The sequence below is a fragment of the Triticum urartu genome, chromosome 5A (genome assembly GCF_056163025.1).
Source record: "Triticum urartu cultivar PI428250 chromosome 5A, HENAU_Tu73, whole genome shotgun sequence".
Classification (NCBI taxonomy): domain Eukaryota; kingdom Viridiplantae; phylum Streptophyta; class Magnoliopsida; order Poales; family Poaceae; genus Triticum; species Triticum urartu.
This window is the reverse complement of record NC_141877.1, coordinates 118427814-118449032: the sequence shown is the minus strand read 5'-3', so window position 1 is coordinate 118449032 and position 21219 is coordinate 118427814. Positions and strand designations below refer to the sequence as shown.

The 21219-nt window shown below is 44.3% G+C and overlaps 1 protein-coding gene and 1 pseudogene across 2 annotated transcripts; both read right to left on the bottom strand.

Moving 5' to 3' along the window:
* Positions 1-4435: 4435 nt before the first annotated feature.
* LOC147970516 (UNC93-like protein 3) lies at positions 4436-7037 on the bottom strand. The gene is made up of 9 exons (XM_087525650.1): positions 6706-7037; positions 6390-6617; positions 5972-6085; positions 5818-5862; positions 5478-5728; positions 5280-5370; positions 5060-5172; positions 4824-4947; positions 4436-4731 (listed from the first exon to the last, which is right to left on the bottom strand). Exons 1-9 carry the CDS (start codon positions 6886-6888, stop codon positions 4549-4551), a joined length of 1332 nt encoding a protein of 443 aa, XP_087381776.1. The 5' UTR covers positions 6889-7037; the 3' UTR covers positions 4436-4548.
* Positions 7038-14889: 7852 nt separating this feature from the next.
* LOC147970515 (UNC93-like protein 3) lies at positions 14890-18434 on the bottom strand (annotated as a pseudogene). Its single transcript, XR_015603240.1, has 10 exons — positions 18168-18434; positions 17916-18079; positions 16810-16873; positions 16620-16733; positions 16329-16373; positions 15988-16223; positions 15810-15900; positions 15587-15699; positions 15388-15511; positions 14890-15181 (listed from the first exon to the last, which is right to left on the bottom strand). The product of XR_015603240.1 is annotated as an UNC93-like protein 3 (transcript).
* Between the last annotated feature and the right edge of the window lie 2785 nt (positions 18435-21219).

Sequence of the window (21219 nt, the reverse complement as noted above, 5' to 3'; positions counted from 1 at the left end):
CTCGTTAACTAGTTGCTCCCTGTTTATGCGGGACCCTGTGCCAAGACGAGAAGATCTTACCAGAAAAAAAGACGAGAGTAATTGGGCTTGGAGGCCCACTTGAGCACTCACGGCATTGTTGCCTCAACAAAAAAAAGTGTGTCTAAAAAAACAAAAAAAAAGTTCCCTAAAAAACAGAACAAAAAAGAATTAAAATAAGTTCAAAGAAAGGTACAACATATGACATAGAGAGCAAGGGATGCTCGGCACGAACAGATGATAAAACACAACCAACACGAGCGACATCGCGAGCGAGCAAGATGTCGCCTTGAGAAGGGAAACGACGTGGTGGCCATCCGGTTGGAAGAACGGTACCTAGACTTTCATCTAAGCTCGAAGAGGGCGCAGATAAAGGCCCTGACAGCGCCTGCAAGAAGGTAGAACTACATCCGTGAGTTCGTCGCTGTCAGCATCAGCAATCTAAGGAGGGATTTTGCCTTGGCCCGAGCCTGAGCAACCCATAACCGCTAGATCATGATTCTGAGATGAGGCAAACAAAACGATGGTCAGAACTAGGAAGGGGGATGGGGCCACACCTTCCCCAAAGGGTGGCATCGGGCATCACCAAACACGTGAGCTTTGAATCTGGCAAAGGGACGAGGTGTGGAGGTGGACCAGCTACCGCCAGCATGACAAAACATAATTTGTTTATATAATATTTTTGGGTTTTAGAAATAAAGCTTAACTTTTTTTCATTTTTTCACAACAAATGAGAACCTAAAATCATACATATTTTTTATTTTTATTTAATTAAAATGTGCTATTAGTACTTGTTTTTTCTAGCATTTGCGCATGGTAGAAGTTAGGATAGGGAGGGGGTCATCCCTAGTTTTTGAAATCGTTCCCATCCCCGCTTTATAAATATAAAGCCTTACGCTCGAACTCATATAAGGTGATAATGAAATCTTCTCACAAAGCATATCAATGAGATAAATAACAACAGAGAGGGCTATGCAGAGCAAAGCACAAGTGCCCTATAGGACGCCACAAACTCGACAAAGAGCATGAGCACATGAGTAGCCAGAACCCAACAAAAAGGCACTCAAGGGCACTGACAAGAACGACATCATGCTCCACAGAAAAGCACTTGCGCGCACCAAGTTGTTGTCGGAGAGAGCCCACCGCCCTCTCGCTCCGGATCAAGGAGCGGTGATCATTCCTGCAGACAACAAAGACCGAGAACGGTGACACCATCATTTGGAACTCATGGCTGAACTGTGCTACTCCACCTCATCTGCTTATCAGGCTAAACTCATTGGTACTACATCCTCCATGTTCGAGTCTACCATTTGGGAGCCTTGGGCACTTCGAAGTGCAAAGTATTCGCTTGGCTCATCAACCAAAATCATGTTTGGACCGTGGATCATGTGGCTCCGAGGAGTTAGCCTAATTATAGTTTTTGCCATTTATGCAAAAGGAGCCAAAAACGTAGGTTCATGTTCTCTTCAATTGTTGGTTTCTCCGTTAAAATTTAGAACATGATAAAAGAACTTTCTTGACCGTCATGGCCTTGACCCTATGAATTGGCAAAACTTTGACTCGGTTCACGATTGGTGGGTAGCAGTCAGCACCCGGGCTGGCGTTCCTTTGAAGGCTGCCGCACATCAATCCTCACGCTCGTCACTTGAGAAATCGGAATGAGCCTTCTAGAATGTGTCAACCATACCTCGATCATATTCTTCAACGTCAACAAATAGGCGGCGCTTTGGGTTGTAGCCGGTGCTCGTTAATTTTATTCGGGGGGAGTAATCCATTTTTGTTGGCCACCATTTGTACATATTACTTTACTCTCTTCTTAATCAATAAAATATGACAAAGCTTTCACCATTTGTTTAAAAAATAAGGAAACGCAAGCAACATGCTCGGAGGTGGTGATGGTGAGCCCTTCCGGCGTCTCCTGAGTTCATTTCTTTTTGTACACGGTTCTTTGTTTTCTTTCTAACCGTTTTGCTACCTCCAAGCGATCTGTTTACCATACTTGGTTCTCTTGTTGGAACTGAAATGCCATATACGAATTGATTTTTGATTTCATACTTACGAATCCGGACGTGCCCATGGTTTTCGTTTAAAAGATGGTGCAAGCTTTTGGAGACGATCATCTTCTTATTGATGTTTCGCATATGCCATTGCCACATTTCTATTTTAAGTTGAACATCATAATATTGTACTCCGTGTATTAGGTTGTCTTAAGTCATCACATAATATATACCTATCCAATACTATTATATTCATGAAGATCATTGCCATATTGTATTTATTTGATATTATAGATGTTATATTTAATATAAATTTGATTAAGTTTATCTTAAGATAAATCTAATATGAAACATAGGGAATACTTTTTGCGTGGACTTAGTGCATTTGTAGACTTGCTTAATTTATAGGTCAAGTCTCTAGGGGGTCCTAACCCTAGGCCATACTTCCTTGAAATTTTCTTACCTAACCCTAGGCGGTTGGGCAAACTCTTCCCTCCAGACTTCACCGGCGAGCCCGTGAATTCGCCTTCCCTCTGCCTACCGCTTCAATGCCCGTTGGGGGGTGGGGGGTGGGGTAATCCCGGTGCCTTTTCTCCTGCTAGTAATTTAGGTTAGGGTTTTTTTAGTCCCCGCAGGTACGACGCTCGGGCAGATGGCGGTGATTCTTCCTCGAGTTTGTCTTCCAAACTTTGATCCTCCTAGAGTTCGTCCGTCTGGACGTAGTCGATGGAGCTCCGGCGTAGATTCCTGCCATCTCCTTGAGAAAGCGAGGTTAGGATTTCTTGTCATTTGGCGAGATTTTGTGTCAGGTGCTTCAAATCTATATAGGTTTCAACGATGATGACTGTGCCTCCAGGGCACATGCACGAAGACTTCCCATTTGTCATTGATAAGGTCAAGCCAGCTTCGATAGAGGAGCGGCAACAACGACACGTCAGCGGCTTGTTTGGCGGCGGTAGTGGTCACTCGGCGGTCTCAGAATCTTGATGTAATTTTTATTATGTCTGAGATGCTTTGTACTTTAGTGAACTTTTATAATAGATCTGATCCTTCTGAAAAAAACCATAGGTCAAAAGAAAAATCATTACTGCCCCCACACAATCTCCCAGGGGCGACACGGGCGGGAGCCTCACCTCCCCACTGTCGGTGCTACAATCTCTACCAACGCCCCTCGTCGCTGCCGACACTCGACGCTGGGTAAAGCCCGCCGGCGGCCACAGCGTCAGGATTCCTTCATGCGCGACCATCTCCCAACGCGTCTCTCGACAAGGGAAGGCCAAGGGAGCCATGGCTTGTCCTCCACATCAATCTCAAGGGTCCGACAGTGAGGGACATGCTCCAGAATTTTGGGCAATGGTGATGGTGGCAAGATGGCGGTTGGATCCACGTGGATCTTGCTCCCATCAGGTGCACAGTTGTGATGTCGTGGTCGGTGCTCCTCCAACTGCAGTCGCGGGCTGCCTCCCACAGTTGACCGGTGAGCTCTCCGGCTGCTAAATCCCGCCCTACTCATCTGAATTTCATGCCAACGCCTCCAACACCCTCTCCTCGATGCATCCTCCTGCCCGTCTGCTGCCGGGAAAGGCACTCGCGGTGGATGGCAGTGGGGTGACACCTTGGATTTGATCACAGTGATGATCACAATGGTCACACATCGGGAGGCATCGAAGGAGGTTTTGCCGAATGCGGTAGGCAGGCCTATGTGTGGCTTCCAATCAGAAGGCACAACGGCGCGCCTGACTGCGCGGTGGCCATTGAAAGATCTCGTTGAGGGTTTTTCCTTCTAGATCCGGTGGTTGACTTTAGTAGGAAGATGTAAACTAGAATGACGGCTTGGCACAGAGGGATGGTTGTGCAGCGGCGGCGAACACACATCGCATGTAACTGTTGGGATCACGGAAAAGTGGTGGCATCAACACATGAGAGACGTCGATGGTGGTGCTACTTGAGCACCTGCTCTCGAACTTCGGGGTGAAAGACTAGGTCTGACACGAGTTGGTTATACCTGGCAATGAAGATATTTTTATATCGTGTCCTTGTTGAAGGCATGGCTCGGATATGTTCGGACTGGTTCTTCAGGGCGAAAATCTAGATTCTGACCTTGGGAGGTTGGATCCGGTGATGACAACGCTCGAGCGTCATTCCCTCCCCGAAGGCATTGCTGTTGGAGAATCTCGTCGTCCGTATGATGTCATGAGATGATTGATGCGGATATGATCATTGTCGTAGTTTACCGATCACGGATCTGATTGCTTTGGGTGTTCATTATTTCCTTAGCTTTGATCTTATATGATTTTACTATTTGCTCATGTGTTTTTTATGTATATGTTGACGTTAGATGTGTGCATCGTAATTATGTTAGTATCTTTTCGATGCTCTATTTTGAGCTAATAAAAGTTTACCCTTTGTCGAGAAAGATCAAAAGGAAAAAGCTTTCTTTTCCAAAAACTACACATTCTCCTAGTTTTACATCTCTATCTGTTTGTCTCCTCCACGCCTATGATACTTACAAAGCCGCGGAGCCGTGCATGCGTCAGAATTTCAGCGCGTGCGACCTCTCGATGACGAGTGAGAGGAACAGGAAAGCCGCCACGGCGACGACCAGCGCGGCGGCCAGCGCAGCGAGCATGCCCTGCAGCGTGGCGCCGGGGCTCAGGAAGAAGACCGCTGCCGTCGCCGCCGCCTGCCACATCTTCCCCAGCGCGAATGCCGCCTCCTGCACGCACGCACGCATTACATATTAGAGTACTACTTTTCAGCTTGGTCAGAGAAAAAAATGCATCATTGACACAAGCTGAACATATGTACCTTGTCGTTCTCGAAGAGAAGCCCGATCAACGCACTCAACTGCGTGTTCAGAATCCCATCTCCGACGCCCCATACGGCGCCGACGACCAGCGGAGCTGCTGACCCGAGCAGACCGTCCATGGGACTGTAACCAGATTCCAGGAACATGCATGCACATTATGACCACAGCAATGACAGATGACAAGCTATATGCATCTGAAAGAAACAATTAAAAACCTCTGGTGTAAGAAATTAACCTGTAGAGAAAGAGCAGCCAGAGCAGCACCCCGGCCTGGAGAACAGCTCCGGTTGACACAATGAACGTGGACGAACGGAGGCCGGAGGTCAGACGGCCGGCGACCAGCGAGCTCTGTAATCCGGTGGGAAGAAATCTCTCAAGGTTAGCTCAAGACCTCGAAAAAGCATGGTTTATTGTCAATTGAGATACATCGGATTTGGTGGTGGTTTGGCGCTTACGACGACACCGGCCGCGCCGTAGACTGCCATCGCCCCGCCGACTCCGGCGACCCCGAGAACGGGGGTCACGACACTCTTGGTGAACACAGCCCTGGTTACATAATCCAAACCAAACATTGTTCATAACATATTGTGCTCGATCTGATCATACCCAAACGAGATGCTAGCATGTTCGTGGAGTTGAACTGATCTGCTCACCATACAAACGCCTTTTGCAGGCCGTAGTAGGCGAGGAGAGGAGCGAGGAGGAGCATCCTCGGGTCAGCGAGCGGCGTGACGGCAGATCCCGACGTGTCAGGGAGAAAGGAACGTCCTTGGGGTTCATGGCCGTCTGATTCTCCTCTGTTCTTATCTCTTCTGGAGAGCAGGCACATCAGCACGATGCCGATGACCATGCAGCCGAGGAATACAGTGAACAAGAGGTTCTTCTTGTTGGCACCTCCTCCATCCTACAGTTGTTTCAGAAGTTCGTCGGTTCGATGACACAAGGATACATGTAGCGAATGAATAAATTCAATTTAAGGTGCTAATTATATACCTTGTCATTTCCCAGCACCACGAGCGAGATCAAATTTCCAATGACCTGCAAAATATATTGAAATTTAGTACATATACATCATACATTTCAACCAAAATTTCTCTGCCAAGCTAGTGCTCTAGGTAGCGAACTTATATAATACACACATACATACCTGCGTGCTTGCAAACATTCCCCAGAATTCCCCGTTGAATCGACCCAAAACTTGGCCCAAATGAAGCTTGTTCTCTGTCGCATGGCTGAAGGCAGCGGACGTGAGATATGTGCCCTGAAACGAAATAGGTAAAGACGCTTAGTCAGCAAAATTTCCTAGGGTCCATTCACATCCGAAATGTATTTTCTTGGCACCAAAAGTCAAATCATGCACGATCATATACTATAACAAGTGTTCTTGCCAAATTTGATGAAAATGCATGAACAACTTTATTCTTTCATGTACAGAAGGTATACATGAACATGATCAAAAGTTCCAAGCGGTTTAATCTGTTGGAAATAATCCACATGATTTATGAAGTAAAACGTGGACCATTGACTAAAGAGAAGTACTATGCTGCCCGTGGTCAACTAAGTACCTGGCCAACCCACATGAGGGATGAAGTAAAACCCAGGTAGACCGAAGCCGGCACCATCGTGTACCACGTTGGGAGGAGGTTGGCGAGGATGAAGAGCGCGTAGCCGCTGGTGCCGACGACGAGCGCGCCCCTCGACCCCAGCCACCGCACCACGGCCGCCGCCGTCGCCGTGAACACGGTGAAGGAGGCGTACAGGATCCCCATGGACACGGCGCCCAGGTTGCCCTCCTGCAGGTACGTGGATTACCGGAACACGTCATGGACCCAAAGATTCACAGCAGCTTTGGATCTACCGGAACACACGTCAGGTACGTACGGTGTTGAGTGTGCTCTGCAGGTTCTGCGTGGGGAGGTAGGCGGAGAAGACAAAGAGGAAGGCGGCCGACAGGAGGTGAACGTCGCCGGCGTGGCTCCGTCTCAGGCCGCTCGGAGTTGGGTATGCCGCCGCTAGGAGGGGCACGGCAGCTGCCTGCTCCTCGTCGTCGCGGCGGGAGCCCATTGCCACCCGGCAGCTAGCTACGCTCGCCGTGTAACCACGCCGAAATACTAGCTAGAGACAGCAAATAGTTCTACTTCTATTTCTGATGAAATATATGCTTAGTTTATTAACATCAAAGTGTTTGCACAACTCTCCTGGCTAGCTAGCTACTCTGCTTATAAGGAGAAGAGGAAGAAAACTAGGCTCTTTCCACTTGTATTGTGATCTGGAGTACGAGCTAAGGTGGCATGCATGCATCAGGTGGGGTCTCACAGGTCAAAAGCACATGCTCCGTCGGCTTCCAGATCACCAGATGAGGTCGACGATGGCACCCGCCGCTAGGTGGAAGATCGAGCTTATAAGATGGGATCGCCAAATCACCAAGTAGAATCTTCTATATTACTCTTTTTCTATTGAAGGAAAACTTATATTAGAGCATCTACAGCCAGACGCTTCAAACCAGCCTCAAACGTCCGTGCGGCCCGTCCGGTTACTGACCGGTCATAAAATTTTGACCCAGACGGGCGTCTCAAACGGGCCTCAACACCCGGGCTGATCGGCATCCCTAATATCTAACCCAAATATGGGGCGGATATGGGGAGCGTCCGGGCACGTCCGGACGCGTCGGCCACGTAGGCTGACGATGGGATCCCACGCGGAATCGCCCGGAAACCCGGCGGTCCGACGGATGCCTCCTTCGTCACCGCGGTGTGAACGTCGCATGGAGCCGCTTCGGCTCGTCGCCCGAGGCTAAACCTGGCTATTTAAGCCGGCCGACGTCCCCCAATCCTAGACCATCCACCTCCTTCCTCTTTGCACCAGCACGCGAGCCCATCCGCTTCCTTTCCCCCGCTCTCCCACGCTCTCCAGCATCGCCATGGTCCGGCACAAGATCGCCACGTATGCTATGCTCAGGCCGGAGCGCCGAAGGCAGATCCGGAGGAGATCCAGCCGAGACGCGCCGCCCGCATCGCTGCCGGGCTGCCTCCGGACTCGTCGGAGCCGAAGGAGGAGGGAAAGCGGTTGTCGGAGTAGATGAAGGTGGCGGATCCGGAGGAGGACGAGGCGGAGCAGTCTGCTCCGGGCTTCAACATGATGGAGGCGGAGTTCACCGTCGCCCAAGCCGCGGAGATGACGGAGTAGCAGGCCATCCTGGAGTCCATCCAGGATGAGGCCTATATGGAAACCAACCGGCAGTTCTTTCGGCAGGAGCAAACGGTGTCTGACATGCTCTTCGCCAGACTCGGTGCGGAGATAGAGGAGGAGGAGGCCGGAGCGGAGCAGCCGGAGACGCTGGAGTTGTAGCTGCCGCTCATGTACCCGGAGCCGAGCACGGAGATAGCCGACATCTCCGACGAGAAGTGGCTAAATTATCTACGTAGTACGTAGGTTTTTTAGTTTGCATGTTTTGTATGGATTTAAGAATCTCGTATGAGATGTTCGGATGCAGTCGTGCTACTTTGAGAAGTGCCTGATCACTGTCCACGGACGTGCTCGACTATGTTTGTGAACGTTTGAGGGGTCATATTTATCATATGCGGCCGTAGATGCTCTTATATTGAGTGAATTGTAAAAAACCATCACATTTAGGGCATCGTTTGCGGAAAACTACCAGGTCACTAATCTTTTGCAAAAATCACCGCGGATTCGGTAAACATTTTACAAATAGCACTGATCAGGTGATTTGGTTCATTTGATCACTTTCTGACAAATAAGACCAGATTGTAAGGAGCTGACTTAGCAAAATTTTGACAGACACACTCCTAAATTGTAAAAAGAAAAAGCAATCAGACCCTCCTTCCCCTTGCCTCGATCCCGTTTGGATCGGGAGAGGCCCTGAGCTGCCCAACCCCTGTGCCACCCCGTGCGTCCTCTATCCCGCCGACGAGCCACCGCGTCGCGACCCTCTTTCTCCTTACCCACCGCTCCCGCCCGATGACGCGGGCGTGCGTGTGGTCCATGCGGCGCGCAGCAAGGCCAAGGATGTTGGCCGCGCTAGGGATCCTCGAGCGTGTCGGCCGCGCCTGGATGCCGGCGACGAGAGAGACGCCAAGGAAGTCGTGCAGGATGAGCTGTGTCTGCATCTGGCCGCGAGCGGGCGAGCTCCAGAGCATATCAACATTCCCCTGTTCTCTTCTAAGTACTTTCTATTGATTTAAACCACGCACGTGTGTGCACACTGATGCGCACTTGTTGAAGCTCCTGGTCGGCCGCAATCTCGGCTCGCGCTGCTTGCTGGAGCATCGTCTCCCGGTCAAACCCAAGCCGCTCCGGCTGAGACGGGTGGCAGTGCAGCTTCCTGTTCTATTGCCTCGTCGCCGGCGAGCAGGGGTAGAACAGGCTACCGCGGCGGCCAGAGGCTAGGGCTGGATGGACAAGCGCCGGTGAGCCTCCCGGTGGTGACGCTCCACAAGTTCACCGCCGTCGTCCAGCTGCAGATCGCGTAATTGCGCGCGGGATAAGCGGAACACCTCCAGCGCGCACTGGTTCACGACCGTGCTGCGGGGTTCCTCGAGGACGAGTTCCACGGCGGGGTACCGGTGCTCAGGCGCGCGACGGTAGTTGAGGGAAACGACCACGGCGGCCGGCTCACTGCAGAAGCGGCGGCACATCGCGTCTGGGGTCATGGATGCTGCAGAGAGCAGGAGACGGGAGAAGGAGGGGATGTGCGGCTCGGTCTGCAGCAGGCGGCGAGCGCGGCGTGGTGATGGAGATGAAAGGTGGGTGAGGCCGCCGGCTGAGCGGGTGGAGCGGCCACGGAGGCGTCCTGCAGGCAGCGAACGGGGAGGGGGGGTTGTTGATTGCTTTTTCCTTTTAGATCTAAAGGTGTGTGTAAATGTTATGCCAAGTCAGCTTCTTAGAATCTGGTTCTATTTGTCAGAAAGTGATTAAATAAGTCAAATCATTTGATTATTTATAAAGTATTTATCGAATTTGTGGTGATTTTTGCAAAAGATTAGTGACCTGTTGGTTTTCTGCAAACGATGCCTTAAATATAATGGTTTTTTTTCTCAATTCTCTCTCTTATATTGCTGCTTATTACTTCAAGCAGGTTGACAACTTGGCATGGTCCTCTAGCTAGCTGAACCACTTTGTCCTGTGCGTATGAATCCGTGGTTGGTTCATGCATATCCGGCCGTGTGACCAGTTGCCGCTCGAGCATACATGTGCCGCGAAAACAATAATATCAGCACTCTAGAAATCTAGCTACCAAACAAAGGCACTGATTGATAACTGCAATAATGGCAGTACTGAATATTCAGCACGCGGCTACGCGAGCTCGCTAACCCTCTCACTGCTGATTCAGCATGCATGTTTGTATATTCTTTCAGCTGGCTGGCTATATATTTTTTCCCTTTTGAGGATCCTGAGTGCCTTTTTTTCTTCTGAGATTATCCTGACTGGCTATATGGAAGGGAGAAATCCACGGCGATCAGGTGTGTGAAGCGGCGATTTTTTTCAAGACGGTGGGAGCTCGAAGGCCCCGGGGTGGTTCATTAATTGTAGTGTAAGTTGACGAAAAAGGGTTTCCCCCGCTTTATATTAGAGGGTGCTTGGATAAGTTTTAGTCCCATGACTAAAAGTAGTGGGACTAAAACTTGCTAGCCTCGCCCATGTTTGGATCCAAATACTAAAGAGATTAAAATCAAGTTATTGAGCATTTATTATTCTCCAAACCCTTCAATCCAGAACTCGCATGTGTTAAAGGAGAGGCATTAAATGATGAGAGAGAGGGCTAATACATATTTTACTAGGTTTCCTATGACTAAAAAATTTTAGCCTCAAGACTAGTCCTAACCTCTCTTTAGTCAGGGGTGCTTGGAACTTTAGCCTCTAAAAAAGACTATTTTTAGTCAGACTAAAAATAGTCCCTTGGATCCAAGCACCCTCTTATAAAGCATCCAACACCAAGCATCCAACATCAAGTTACAAGTACAATAAGTCAACAACCGGACAGATTATCAGGTGCTTCCTACTTGGGCTATCGGATCTCTCCTGCAGATCTTCCGCAAATTTGCGAAGGAAATTCTCTAGGGTTCATCTAATTACGTGTATCTCTGAATGACCGTAGGATCTCAGATTTGACGGCTCGGTTGCTCGTATATCATGGGAGCATACAAGCTCCGCAAGCGCCTTATAGTTTCCTCAATAACTGAAGATGAAATTGCAATTTCACGTAATTAATCTTTTGTTGTTCCATTCCACTCTGAGTATATTTGGCTATTTGCTCGTCCTAGAGTTGTTGTTTTGTAAGCCAGCTTCTTTTCAAAACACAATATATACGAAAACACTCACATAAACACGCAGACTACAATACTAATGCAATTAGCCAAATAATTGTTCATTACTATGAAAAAACAAGTCTAGCGCTTATAAACGCTATCAACGAGGGCCCATTTCTTAGTAGACATCCTATATAATAGAGTTTCTCTGACAAGTCATGTGCGAATCTATAATAAAGATGATATTCAATAACATTATTGATTCAAGAATAGGAAGAAAATGTAATAATCCCTATGATTGCCCCTAGTTTATACCCCAACAATTTGTTACATACGCAGAATATTGTAAAATGCACGTGTTTGAACATCGCAACATTTTCAGCTTCCTTTGTCATACCAGGGGAAATGTTACACAATGTTGATCTTGCAGAATATGTGGAGAATGTGGTGCTCAGATTTTTCATTTTGTGCCAACCGGATTCCCCAGCATCCATAATCATCACTTATGTTAGACCGAATGATGCAGGAGGCAACCAAATTTCCCTCTGCCTTTGCCGCAGCAAGGTAGAAAATCCACAGCAGTATCAGCGTGCATTCTCTGGCTGGTTCCGTACTATATTAGTGTAACGTTGCTAAAAATATGCAGGAGATACAACACTCTGGTTTTACTACATGCTAATGGTGACAATGGTGAAGACGCGTGGTAACAGCCACAGGATAATCCCAGCAATTCTGTAGGAAAATTGTCGAGTCCATGACCTTTGCATTGCCTTTGTGGTGTACCATGTCGTTGTGTAGGTGGGTGCCACGCTCTCCACATGAGGATCAACAGTTTGTCACTTTAGCCATATGTGAGCCAACTAAATTTTGAATTTGGGTCGGTCAATTTTTTGGCCGTTGATTTTTGCTTCGAGATTCATGTTGCATTTTCTTTGGCTTGTGTTGTTTGTTTGGCCTTGTTTTTTGGCTGAGGTTCAGGCTACATTTTTTTTCTCTACCCTGTGTTGTTTGTTATACTAACCTTGTTTTTTCTAGCTCCACACATATCTGGGCCAGTCGATTTGCTAATGGGCCGAGGCCCACTAACTATGCGATCCAACCCTCCCTCTCTCCCTTTGTTTTTTAATGTTTTTGTGTGTTTTTGCTTTTGTTTTCTGTTTTTCTTCAATTGGTTTTTATTTTTGTATTGTGGGTACTTTTGGGATATTAGGTGAGTGTAAATGTATACACACAAATACTATGCAATATGTGCGAAATTACACTATTATATGATTATTGTTTGCATACTACAAGAGGTGCAATTTTAGAGTAAAGTTGTGTGCAAGTTTTTTTAAAAACTTTTTTCTTTATCTTTCTTCTTAAAGGGTGATACTTTTTTCGTTATCTTTCTTCTTAAAGGGTAATACTTTTTTCGTTATCTTCTTAAACACTGTTCCTCATAAAACTTCATTATTTTATTTATTTTTGTTATTATTTCGTTTCCTTTCTTCTTCGAGGGAAAAACCAATGCCACTAACTACTTCATTCTTTGGAATTTTTGTGTGTGAAAAATCAACTGTTATTTGCTTATTCTTGTATAATTTTTAAAAACACATTTTTTGTGTATATTGTGTGCAATTTTTTCACTGTTTGTTTAATTTTACTTTTTCATAAAGGGTAATATCAATGTCACTAGTTCATTATTCTTTAGAAAATCTCATTATTTTTTATAATTGTTTTTTCTTAAAAGGTAATACCAAAGCCACTAATTCATTTTTTCTTGAAAATTTAATATTTTTATTTGTTTTCTATTTTATTGCCTTTCTTCTATGATGATAATACCAATGCCACAAATTAATTTCTTCTTCAGAAAGTTCCATTTGTGAAAATTCAATATTATATGCTTATTCTTGCATATTATAAAAATGCGCAATTTTGTGTAAATTGTTTGCAAAATTTGTCATTATTTGTTTTATTAATTTTTTTCTTTCTTCTTAAAAGGTAATACCAGTGCCACTAATCCATTATTTCTTAGAAAACTTCATTATTTTGGTTTTGGTTCAGTTTTTTCACCTTTTTCTTCTTTAAGGTCAATACCAATGCCACTAATTCATTCCTTCTTAGCAACTCCTTTTTTTATTCGAAATTACACTATTTTATGCTTATTCTTGCATATTTAAAAAAGATATTTGATGCCTATGCAAACCGTGTGCAATTTTTGTCATTCCCTTTCTTCTTAAAGGGTAATACCGATACCACTAATTCATTGTTCCTCAGAAAACTTCAATATTTTAATTATTTGTTTTTATTTTATTTTATATTTTCTTTAAGGGTAATACTAATGCCACTAATTAATTCCTTGTTAGGAAACATTTTTTTTGGAATTTTTACTATTATAAGCTTATTCTTTCCCATTATATAAAGCGCATTTCAGCGTAATTGTGTGTAAATTTTGGCATTATTTCCTTTCTTCCTAAAGGGTAATTATAATGCAAATAATTCATTCTTTATTAGAAATTATTATTATTCTGATTTTTAGAAGTAGATATGCCATGGCTCAAATACCAATACCACTAACTATTTCTTTCTTTAGAAAATTTATTTTGTGCAAAAAATCACTATTGTATGTTTATTCTTTATTAGCAAAATTATTCTACAAATTATGACTATTTATTTTAGTTTTTACTTTATTTTCTTTCTTATTTAAGGGTAATATCAGTGTCACTAGTTCATTCCTTGTTAGATATTTTTTTGCAAAAGTTCCACTATTATATGTTTATTCTTGCATATTATAAAGTAGTGCAATCTCTGTGTAAATTGTGCACACACTTTGTCATTATTTTTGAAAAAAATAATATTTTTTCATTTTTTAAAAGGGTAATAGCAATGCCACTAAATATTTTTTCTTCAAAAACTTTATTATTTTAATTTTGTAGTGGCACTAATTCTTTCGTTGGACATGATACACAATAGAAAGAGACAAATGAATGTAGGCCAAATGGGGGGTTTTTGTAGCCTATGATCTAGGTGACTTCACATTTTACCTTCATTATTATTTTTCTTTTATGTATCTGTCACATAAAAATGAGGATCTCAGTGAAAATTGATACGGATATACCACATTTTCATATATCTGCGTACAAAAAGTATGGATTTCTGTGAGCCATAAAAGCCCGTTTCTTTGAAATAAAGAAAACAGGATCATAGTTTCTGTGCTCCAAAGACATTATTCGGTATAGAGCGTGTATTCTCTAGATCTAGTCGAATGTGGTGTGGTTGTACTTTAATCTACTCCAAGCGAGCACAGTAGATTCAGAGAATACTAATGCCACTAATTCAATTTGGCTCCTGGGAGCACGTGCTCCTGCACGCAAAAAATAATTTTTGAAATGTAAAAAAAACCCCAATTTTTTAATGTATGCATAGTCACACCAAAATGCTGACAGCAAAATTTTAGGCAAAAAGATTCAACATTTTGGCCTGTGCAAAATTGAACACCAAATGTTACCCTAAAATGTCATCCCAATTTGTTTTGCACTGACGAAACACTACTGCTCCATTTCGCATGAAAATTGTCAAGCATGCTTGTGACAGTAACACAAACATCCACAAAAAATTCAGAATTTTTTAAAAATATTTTACCATGTTTTTAGTTACTGTTCATCCAGGAGCGAATGCTCCTAGGAACCCCCCCCCCCCCCCCCCTAACGGACTACATATGGATTGAAATGAATGAACAAACACAGTAAAACATATCTACATACATCTGATTTAGAAAAAAGTTACAATAGAACAACATATTATAATAGCGAATCATGGGTGTAACGTTGCTACAAATATGCATGAGATACAACACTCTGGTTGTACATGCTAAAGTTAACATTGGTGAAGACGCGTGGTAACAGCGATACCATCAAGAAACCTGAAGAGAGAATTAATAGCCTGACAATCTGATGGTTGATGATGACTTGTCGACAACAAGGGTTAGTGTCAGGGACGAGCGATGTGGACATCAAGATAAGCATGGCTTGCAGTGTGATGACTTGGCTGAGGAAGAAGATGACTGCCATGGCACCTGATTGCCAGACCCTAAACTGTGCAAAAGCTGCCTCCTGCATTTTTCATTTTTCCATATAAAGATTTAGTGCATTCATTTAAGATGAGTAGTTAACTTATATCAACACATACATGTCAAACTAAATTTTCCTATCATTGACAGGATGAAATTACTATAACAGAGCAAAGTAAATCAAGCATTCTCATGTACGTACTCATGTGGACATGAAATGCTGAAGAAAGCAAACTAAACTAAGATTACCTTGACGTCCTCGAAGAGCAACCCAAGTAAAGCACTTAGCTGTGTGTTCAGGACTCCGTTACCAACACCCCATAAGGCACCTATCAATAGTGGAGCCGCTGCACCAACTAGTCCGCCCATTGGGCTGTATGGAAGACAAAGATGAGTGCACTGAAAATATATAGCAGTCAGAAGCAGAAGACTAGTGAAGAAATCAAACCGGTAAAAGAGAAGCAGCCAGAAGAGGACTACAGCCTGAAGAATGGCTCCGACTGACACTATAAATGTTGCTGACTGAAGCCCAGAAGTAAAACTTCCAGCGAACAATGAACACTGCAATGTTGGACAAGCTTCAAAAGACAGCTAAACTGGAACATGTTGACATCAAGTTTAATACGTAGTAGTTTCACTTACAACTACATATTACTCAAAATAAAACTTACAACTACATCAGCTACACCATATACTGCCATTGCGCCGCCGACTCCAGATAGGCCAAGCACAGGTGTCACAATACTCTTTGTGAATACAGCCCTGAGTAATCAACAACATATTCTTAAAAAGAGCACACTAACAAATGGAACCACCGTGTATGATGAACTATTTTTATGGCGTACTTACCATACAAATGCCTGTTGTAACCCTGAATATGCCATAAGAGGAATTAAAAGAAGCATCCTTCTGTCCTTGAGAGGGGCAACAATACACTTCAACATATCTCCAAACGATGAGTGTGCTGAAGAATGATCTTGTTTCTCATCTCTTTTGGACAGTAAACACATTAATACAATGCCGATAACCGTGCAGCCAAGGAACACAAGAAACAACAGATTTTTTCCTGTTACAGTTCCGCCACCCTGACGTGATATGACAGTGAAGGATCAATTAAGATGACTACATATGTTGTGCAAGTAAATTGCAGTCCACAAGATTCTAATAACGCTCTGAATTAAGATACCAACCTTTCTATTTCGGAGTACAGCAAATGAGATCAGATTTCCAATGACCTGCATAATTCAGATGTAGAATAAGTCACCAAGTCAGAGACCATTGTACCATTGTAACGGTTGATGCAGAGGCCAGGGTATCCCCCCTTTTCAGAAGAAAAAAAACACTCAGGGTATGAAAAATGATAATGAAGTACTCTCTCCATATCTAGTGTCAAAAAACGTCTTATATTTTGGTACAGAGGGATATATGTTTCCATGTTAACTTCAGCTACAAATAGTTTGTTTTTCACATATTTTCTGTACCTGCGTGCTAGCGAACACTCCCCAGAATTCTCCATTAAATCTTCCTACGGCCGGGCCATCAGGTAGATTATTGTCTCTTGCATGACTGAGGGCAGCAGAGGTAAGATATGTTCCCTGCATTGCCAAAGGTATGTATGTAAGCCAGACAGAAATGAAGATTAAATAGCTTATCGGAAAGCAATATGATTACCTTCCCAACCCAAATGATTGCCGCAGTAAAACCAAGGTACACTGAAGCTGGTACCATTGTATACCTGACAATTAAAGATTTAACATCAGACAGAATCTCATTATGGCAGCATAATGAATTTACCGAGCCTAAACAATTAGATTTAATTTTACTCTTTAGTTTAACCCCTAAGTTTCACGTTTGTGACAACACTTACCTCATTTAGAAGATTTTTGACATTTTTACCCCATTAATGCAAACTTGTGCCACATTTTTACCCTGTTTTTTATATTTCAACATTCAGACAGATTGCTTAAATGGGGTAAACTGTGGCACAAATTTGCATAAATGGGATAAAAATGTGAAAAGTCTTCTAAATGGGGTAATTGTTGTCACAAATATGAAACTTTAGGGGTGAAAATCAAATTAACTCAAATAAGGTGCTTATTAACTGTATTTTATGGGATTAGGGGCACATCAACCTGGCCCGAAAGCCATTTTTGATGCATATGTGGGTGTTGTTTTTTCTTTTGGAAAGGAGGTCACCCTCGCGGGACTGATTCGCATGCTGCCCATCATAGAGTGTTCTCAATCAGAGACAGTTGAATGGACATTTACATCAGTACATAACCAGGATATGCATTTTTTTTTCTTCCGAATTAGCTACTTTTTCTACTCGAGTCGTGTTTTACTCCCGGCTAAACAGGGCACTGAGGTTTAATGCGATTTTTTTAATGCACAACGTGCACAATGTAGTGCCCTGCGCATTGGGCTACCAGAAGCAAAAGCATGGAAATTCGAATCCATAATCTTAAAAAGGTCAGTGATTTCTTCAGTAATTCCAATTCAAGTACTACATGGAAAGCAACTGGATGGAACCACGGACGCTCACGGCTCGCCTGAGTACGGGAGAATGTAGCCATGAAAAGCAGAATGGAACCATGGAGCAGGAACTAAAACACATGACGTTACAAACATATTGTGGAATAAAAACGACTCTCGCTGGTCAACATATATATAACTTAAACGAACACAACCTAGATAGGCATTCCATCTTGCAAGCACCACGCACGCCCAAACCGCACAGCCCATGTGATGCCAGAGTCAGAATGTGTGCCAGAACGCACCATGTTGGAAGGAGGTTGGCGAGGATGAAGAGCGCGTAGCCGCTGGTGCCGACGACGAGCGCGAGCCTGGCGCCCAGCCACCTCACCACCGGTGACGCCGCCACCGCGAAGAGCGTGAAGGAGACGTACAGGATCCCCATCGACACGGCGCCCATGTCGCCGTCCTGAGGGCACGCACGTATATCATATGTACTACCGTCCAACACGGACGGAAAAACCATTGTAGCTACGTACGCAGGTATGTATACGTACGGTATTTAGTGTGCTCTGCAGGTTCTGCGTCGGAAGGTAGGCGGAGAAGAGGAAGAAGAAGGCGGCCGACAGGAGGCGCACGTCGCCGGCGTGCCTCCGTGTCTTGATTGGAGAGGCCGCCGGGAGGGGTACTGCGTCCACCGCGGTGGCCGCCTTCTCCTCGTCGTCCCGGCGGGAGCCCATTGCCGCGCGCCCGGAGCTATTAGCTTTACTTGCGTACCCCAAGCTATCTGGATTGCTAGATAGTTGCACTCATGAATATACTTGCTTGACCAGTCGATACAATGCGAGTGTGTGTGTGTGTGAGAGAGAGAGAGTGAGAGAAATATTTTTTCGGCTAGGCACACGCTCTGCCTCACGACGAGGAAAACAACGCTGAGTGCAATTTTTTACGCAAACCTACCTACTTTCGTCTAAATTAACGGCCATTTTTGGTCGATGCATAGGGACATGAGATCATTTTCTTTTCCCAATATGAAAATCTTTAACAGTGACCAAGACAAGACATATGTCATACATAAGGACAAAAATGATTCTACCACATTTGTCTTTTTCTATTTGTTATGGCTGCATGCATCATCCAGATGCAGAGGCCGGGGGTGATTCCCCCTTTTCTAAAAAAAATCTCTACTCCGAAATTAACATTGTATTTGTCCGCAGACTCAAGCAGGCCGGTCTACAAACACTGACACGGGAATGACCATCCAACCATGTCCCCTAACGTATGTCTTTATTGTCTTTTTAAGTCCAAGGCACTAATAATAGCATATTACATCTTTGATGGGTGAAAATATTCAAATGCGACTCAAAGTTTTGAAATAAAATAGTATAAACTTGAATTCAACTCACACATATGTTTTAGTGGTCCCCTTTAACCGCCCACAAATGCACAATCAAATTTTTCTTGAGCTTCTCATGAATTGCTCGATGAGAAATTGTCGATGCATCTTGACAAATAACTCATCAAATATGACTGGATTCTAATGTGGGAATTTGATAGAATAACACGTGTTTCCAAATTCCAGACCTCTGGCAGCAGCCAGTTGAGCCCTCAGGCGGTCAATCTCTTGGGCCTGCTGGTCATTTTTTTGCTTTCGGCACGTTCGTCTCTTTCTTGCATCGGGTCAAAACAAGGTGGTCTGCCTATCGCTATGATGCACCATATAGCAGGTCTTCACGGGCCTGCTTCAGGTCCTTTTCCAATTGACCAATGACTTTCACTGCTTTGGAAACATATATACCACGTTAACATGAGCCTAGAGTCCTTTACAACAAATCATCATAGACCAGATGCACTTACCGTGCGCTTCTCTGGTAAAGGTTTTTGATATGTGCCACCTCGGCTTGCACGGGCGCCCAGCTGCGTGTTGGTCTGAGTCAGCTCCTCGGACTGATTTTCAGTTTTCTCCCGAGATGACTGCGAATTAAAAGCATGCTTTGTCAAGCCTCCATATGGTCACACTAGAACAGAGATGCGCGCTTCACTGCGCCTGTCTATATTATGAAATATTAAAAGAAATTTGTATAAATATTGTACATATTATAGAGTAAAGCAAGTTTAGTATCTTGACTATAAAAATATCTTGAGATTATAGAGTAAAGCAAGTTTAGTACCTCAACTATAAAAATTATCTAGAGATCATATATTTGGATGTGGTTTATGAAAAGTTTGGACATTAAAATCTGAATTCTAATTATCATACCATGAAGAAAACTAAAGTTTGAAATATAACAAAATGGCAAACAATCATTAATGATGGAAATACCGAGGTTATTGTGTATAAGTGCCGGTCGTGTACGTGTATTAATATCAGAAATTCATTCTACTACATGTTACATTTAACGAAAAAAAACTGAAGGTTAAACTTACGAAGCCTTGTAAAATTTCATGGCATGTTTTTAGAACGCTAGATTGCTGGAGGAATCTCTAAATGGTACTAACATCTATTTAGAGCCAGTTGTCGAGAGCTATTAAGGTGTACCAACTGCTATCAATTTTTTTTAGAAATACTACTATTATCATTCATAAGCCCAAAAGCAGAGCTGTCTACTCACTGGAAGTCTTAATACACGCAGAAAGAAAAAAAAAGCAACACAACCGAGAGATTGCTGCTTCTTATACTTGCTATGTAAACTGTAATTATGTGACCCAAACAACTCAACACAGTGATTCATGTGCGTGTTGTGGCCGGCCGAACTCTCAGCACCACAGGGACGAACCGGCGACTTATTTATAGAGCGTACACTCGATGTAAACCACACGGTTTGCCAAATAGACGCACAAACCTAAGCGCAACGAACCGGAGGGCTTGAAATCCCGAGCAGCAGCCCAACAACGTGGCGTCAAGCACTCAAGCGGCAGGCCGCGCCGACACGGGCTTGCGACAAGTACAAAACATCTCGCCGCCGAAGAGGCCCGGTTAATGAGATGTAACCCTAGTTAGTTTTCGGAGCAGCTGCCCGGTCGTGTACGTGTATTAATATCAGAAATTCATTCTACTACATGTTACATTTAACGGAAAAAACTGAAGGTTAAATTTACGAAGCCTTGTAAAATTTCATGGCATGTTTTTAGAACGCTAGATTGCTGGAGGAATCTCTAAATGGTACTAACATCTATTTAGAGCCAGTTGTCGAGAGCTATTAAGGTGTACCAACTGCTATCAATTTGTTTAGAAATACTACTATTATCATTCATAAGCTCAAAAGCAGAGCTGTCTACTCACTGGAAGTCTCAATACACGGAGAAAAAAAAAGCAACGCAACCGAGAGATTGCCGCTTCTTATATTTGCTCTGTAAACTGTAATTATGTGACCCAAACAACTCAACACAGTGATTCATGCGCGTGTTGTGGCTGGCCGAACTCTCAGCACCACAGAGACGAATCGGCGACTTATTTATAGAGCGTACACTCGATGTAAATCACACGGTCTGCCAAATAGACGCACAAACCTAAGCGCAACGAACCGGAGGGCTTGAAATCCCGAGCAGCAGCCCAACAACGTGGCGTCAAGCACTCAAGCGGCAGGCCGCGCCGACACGGGCTTACGA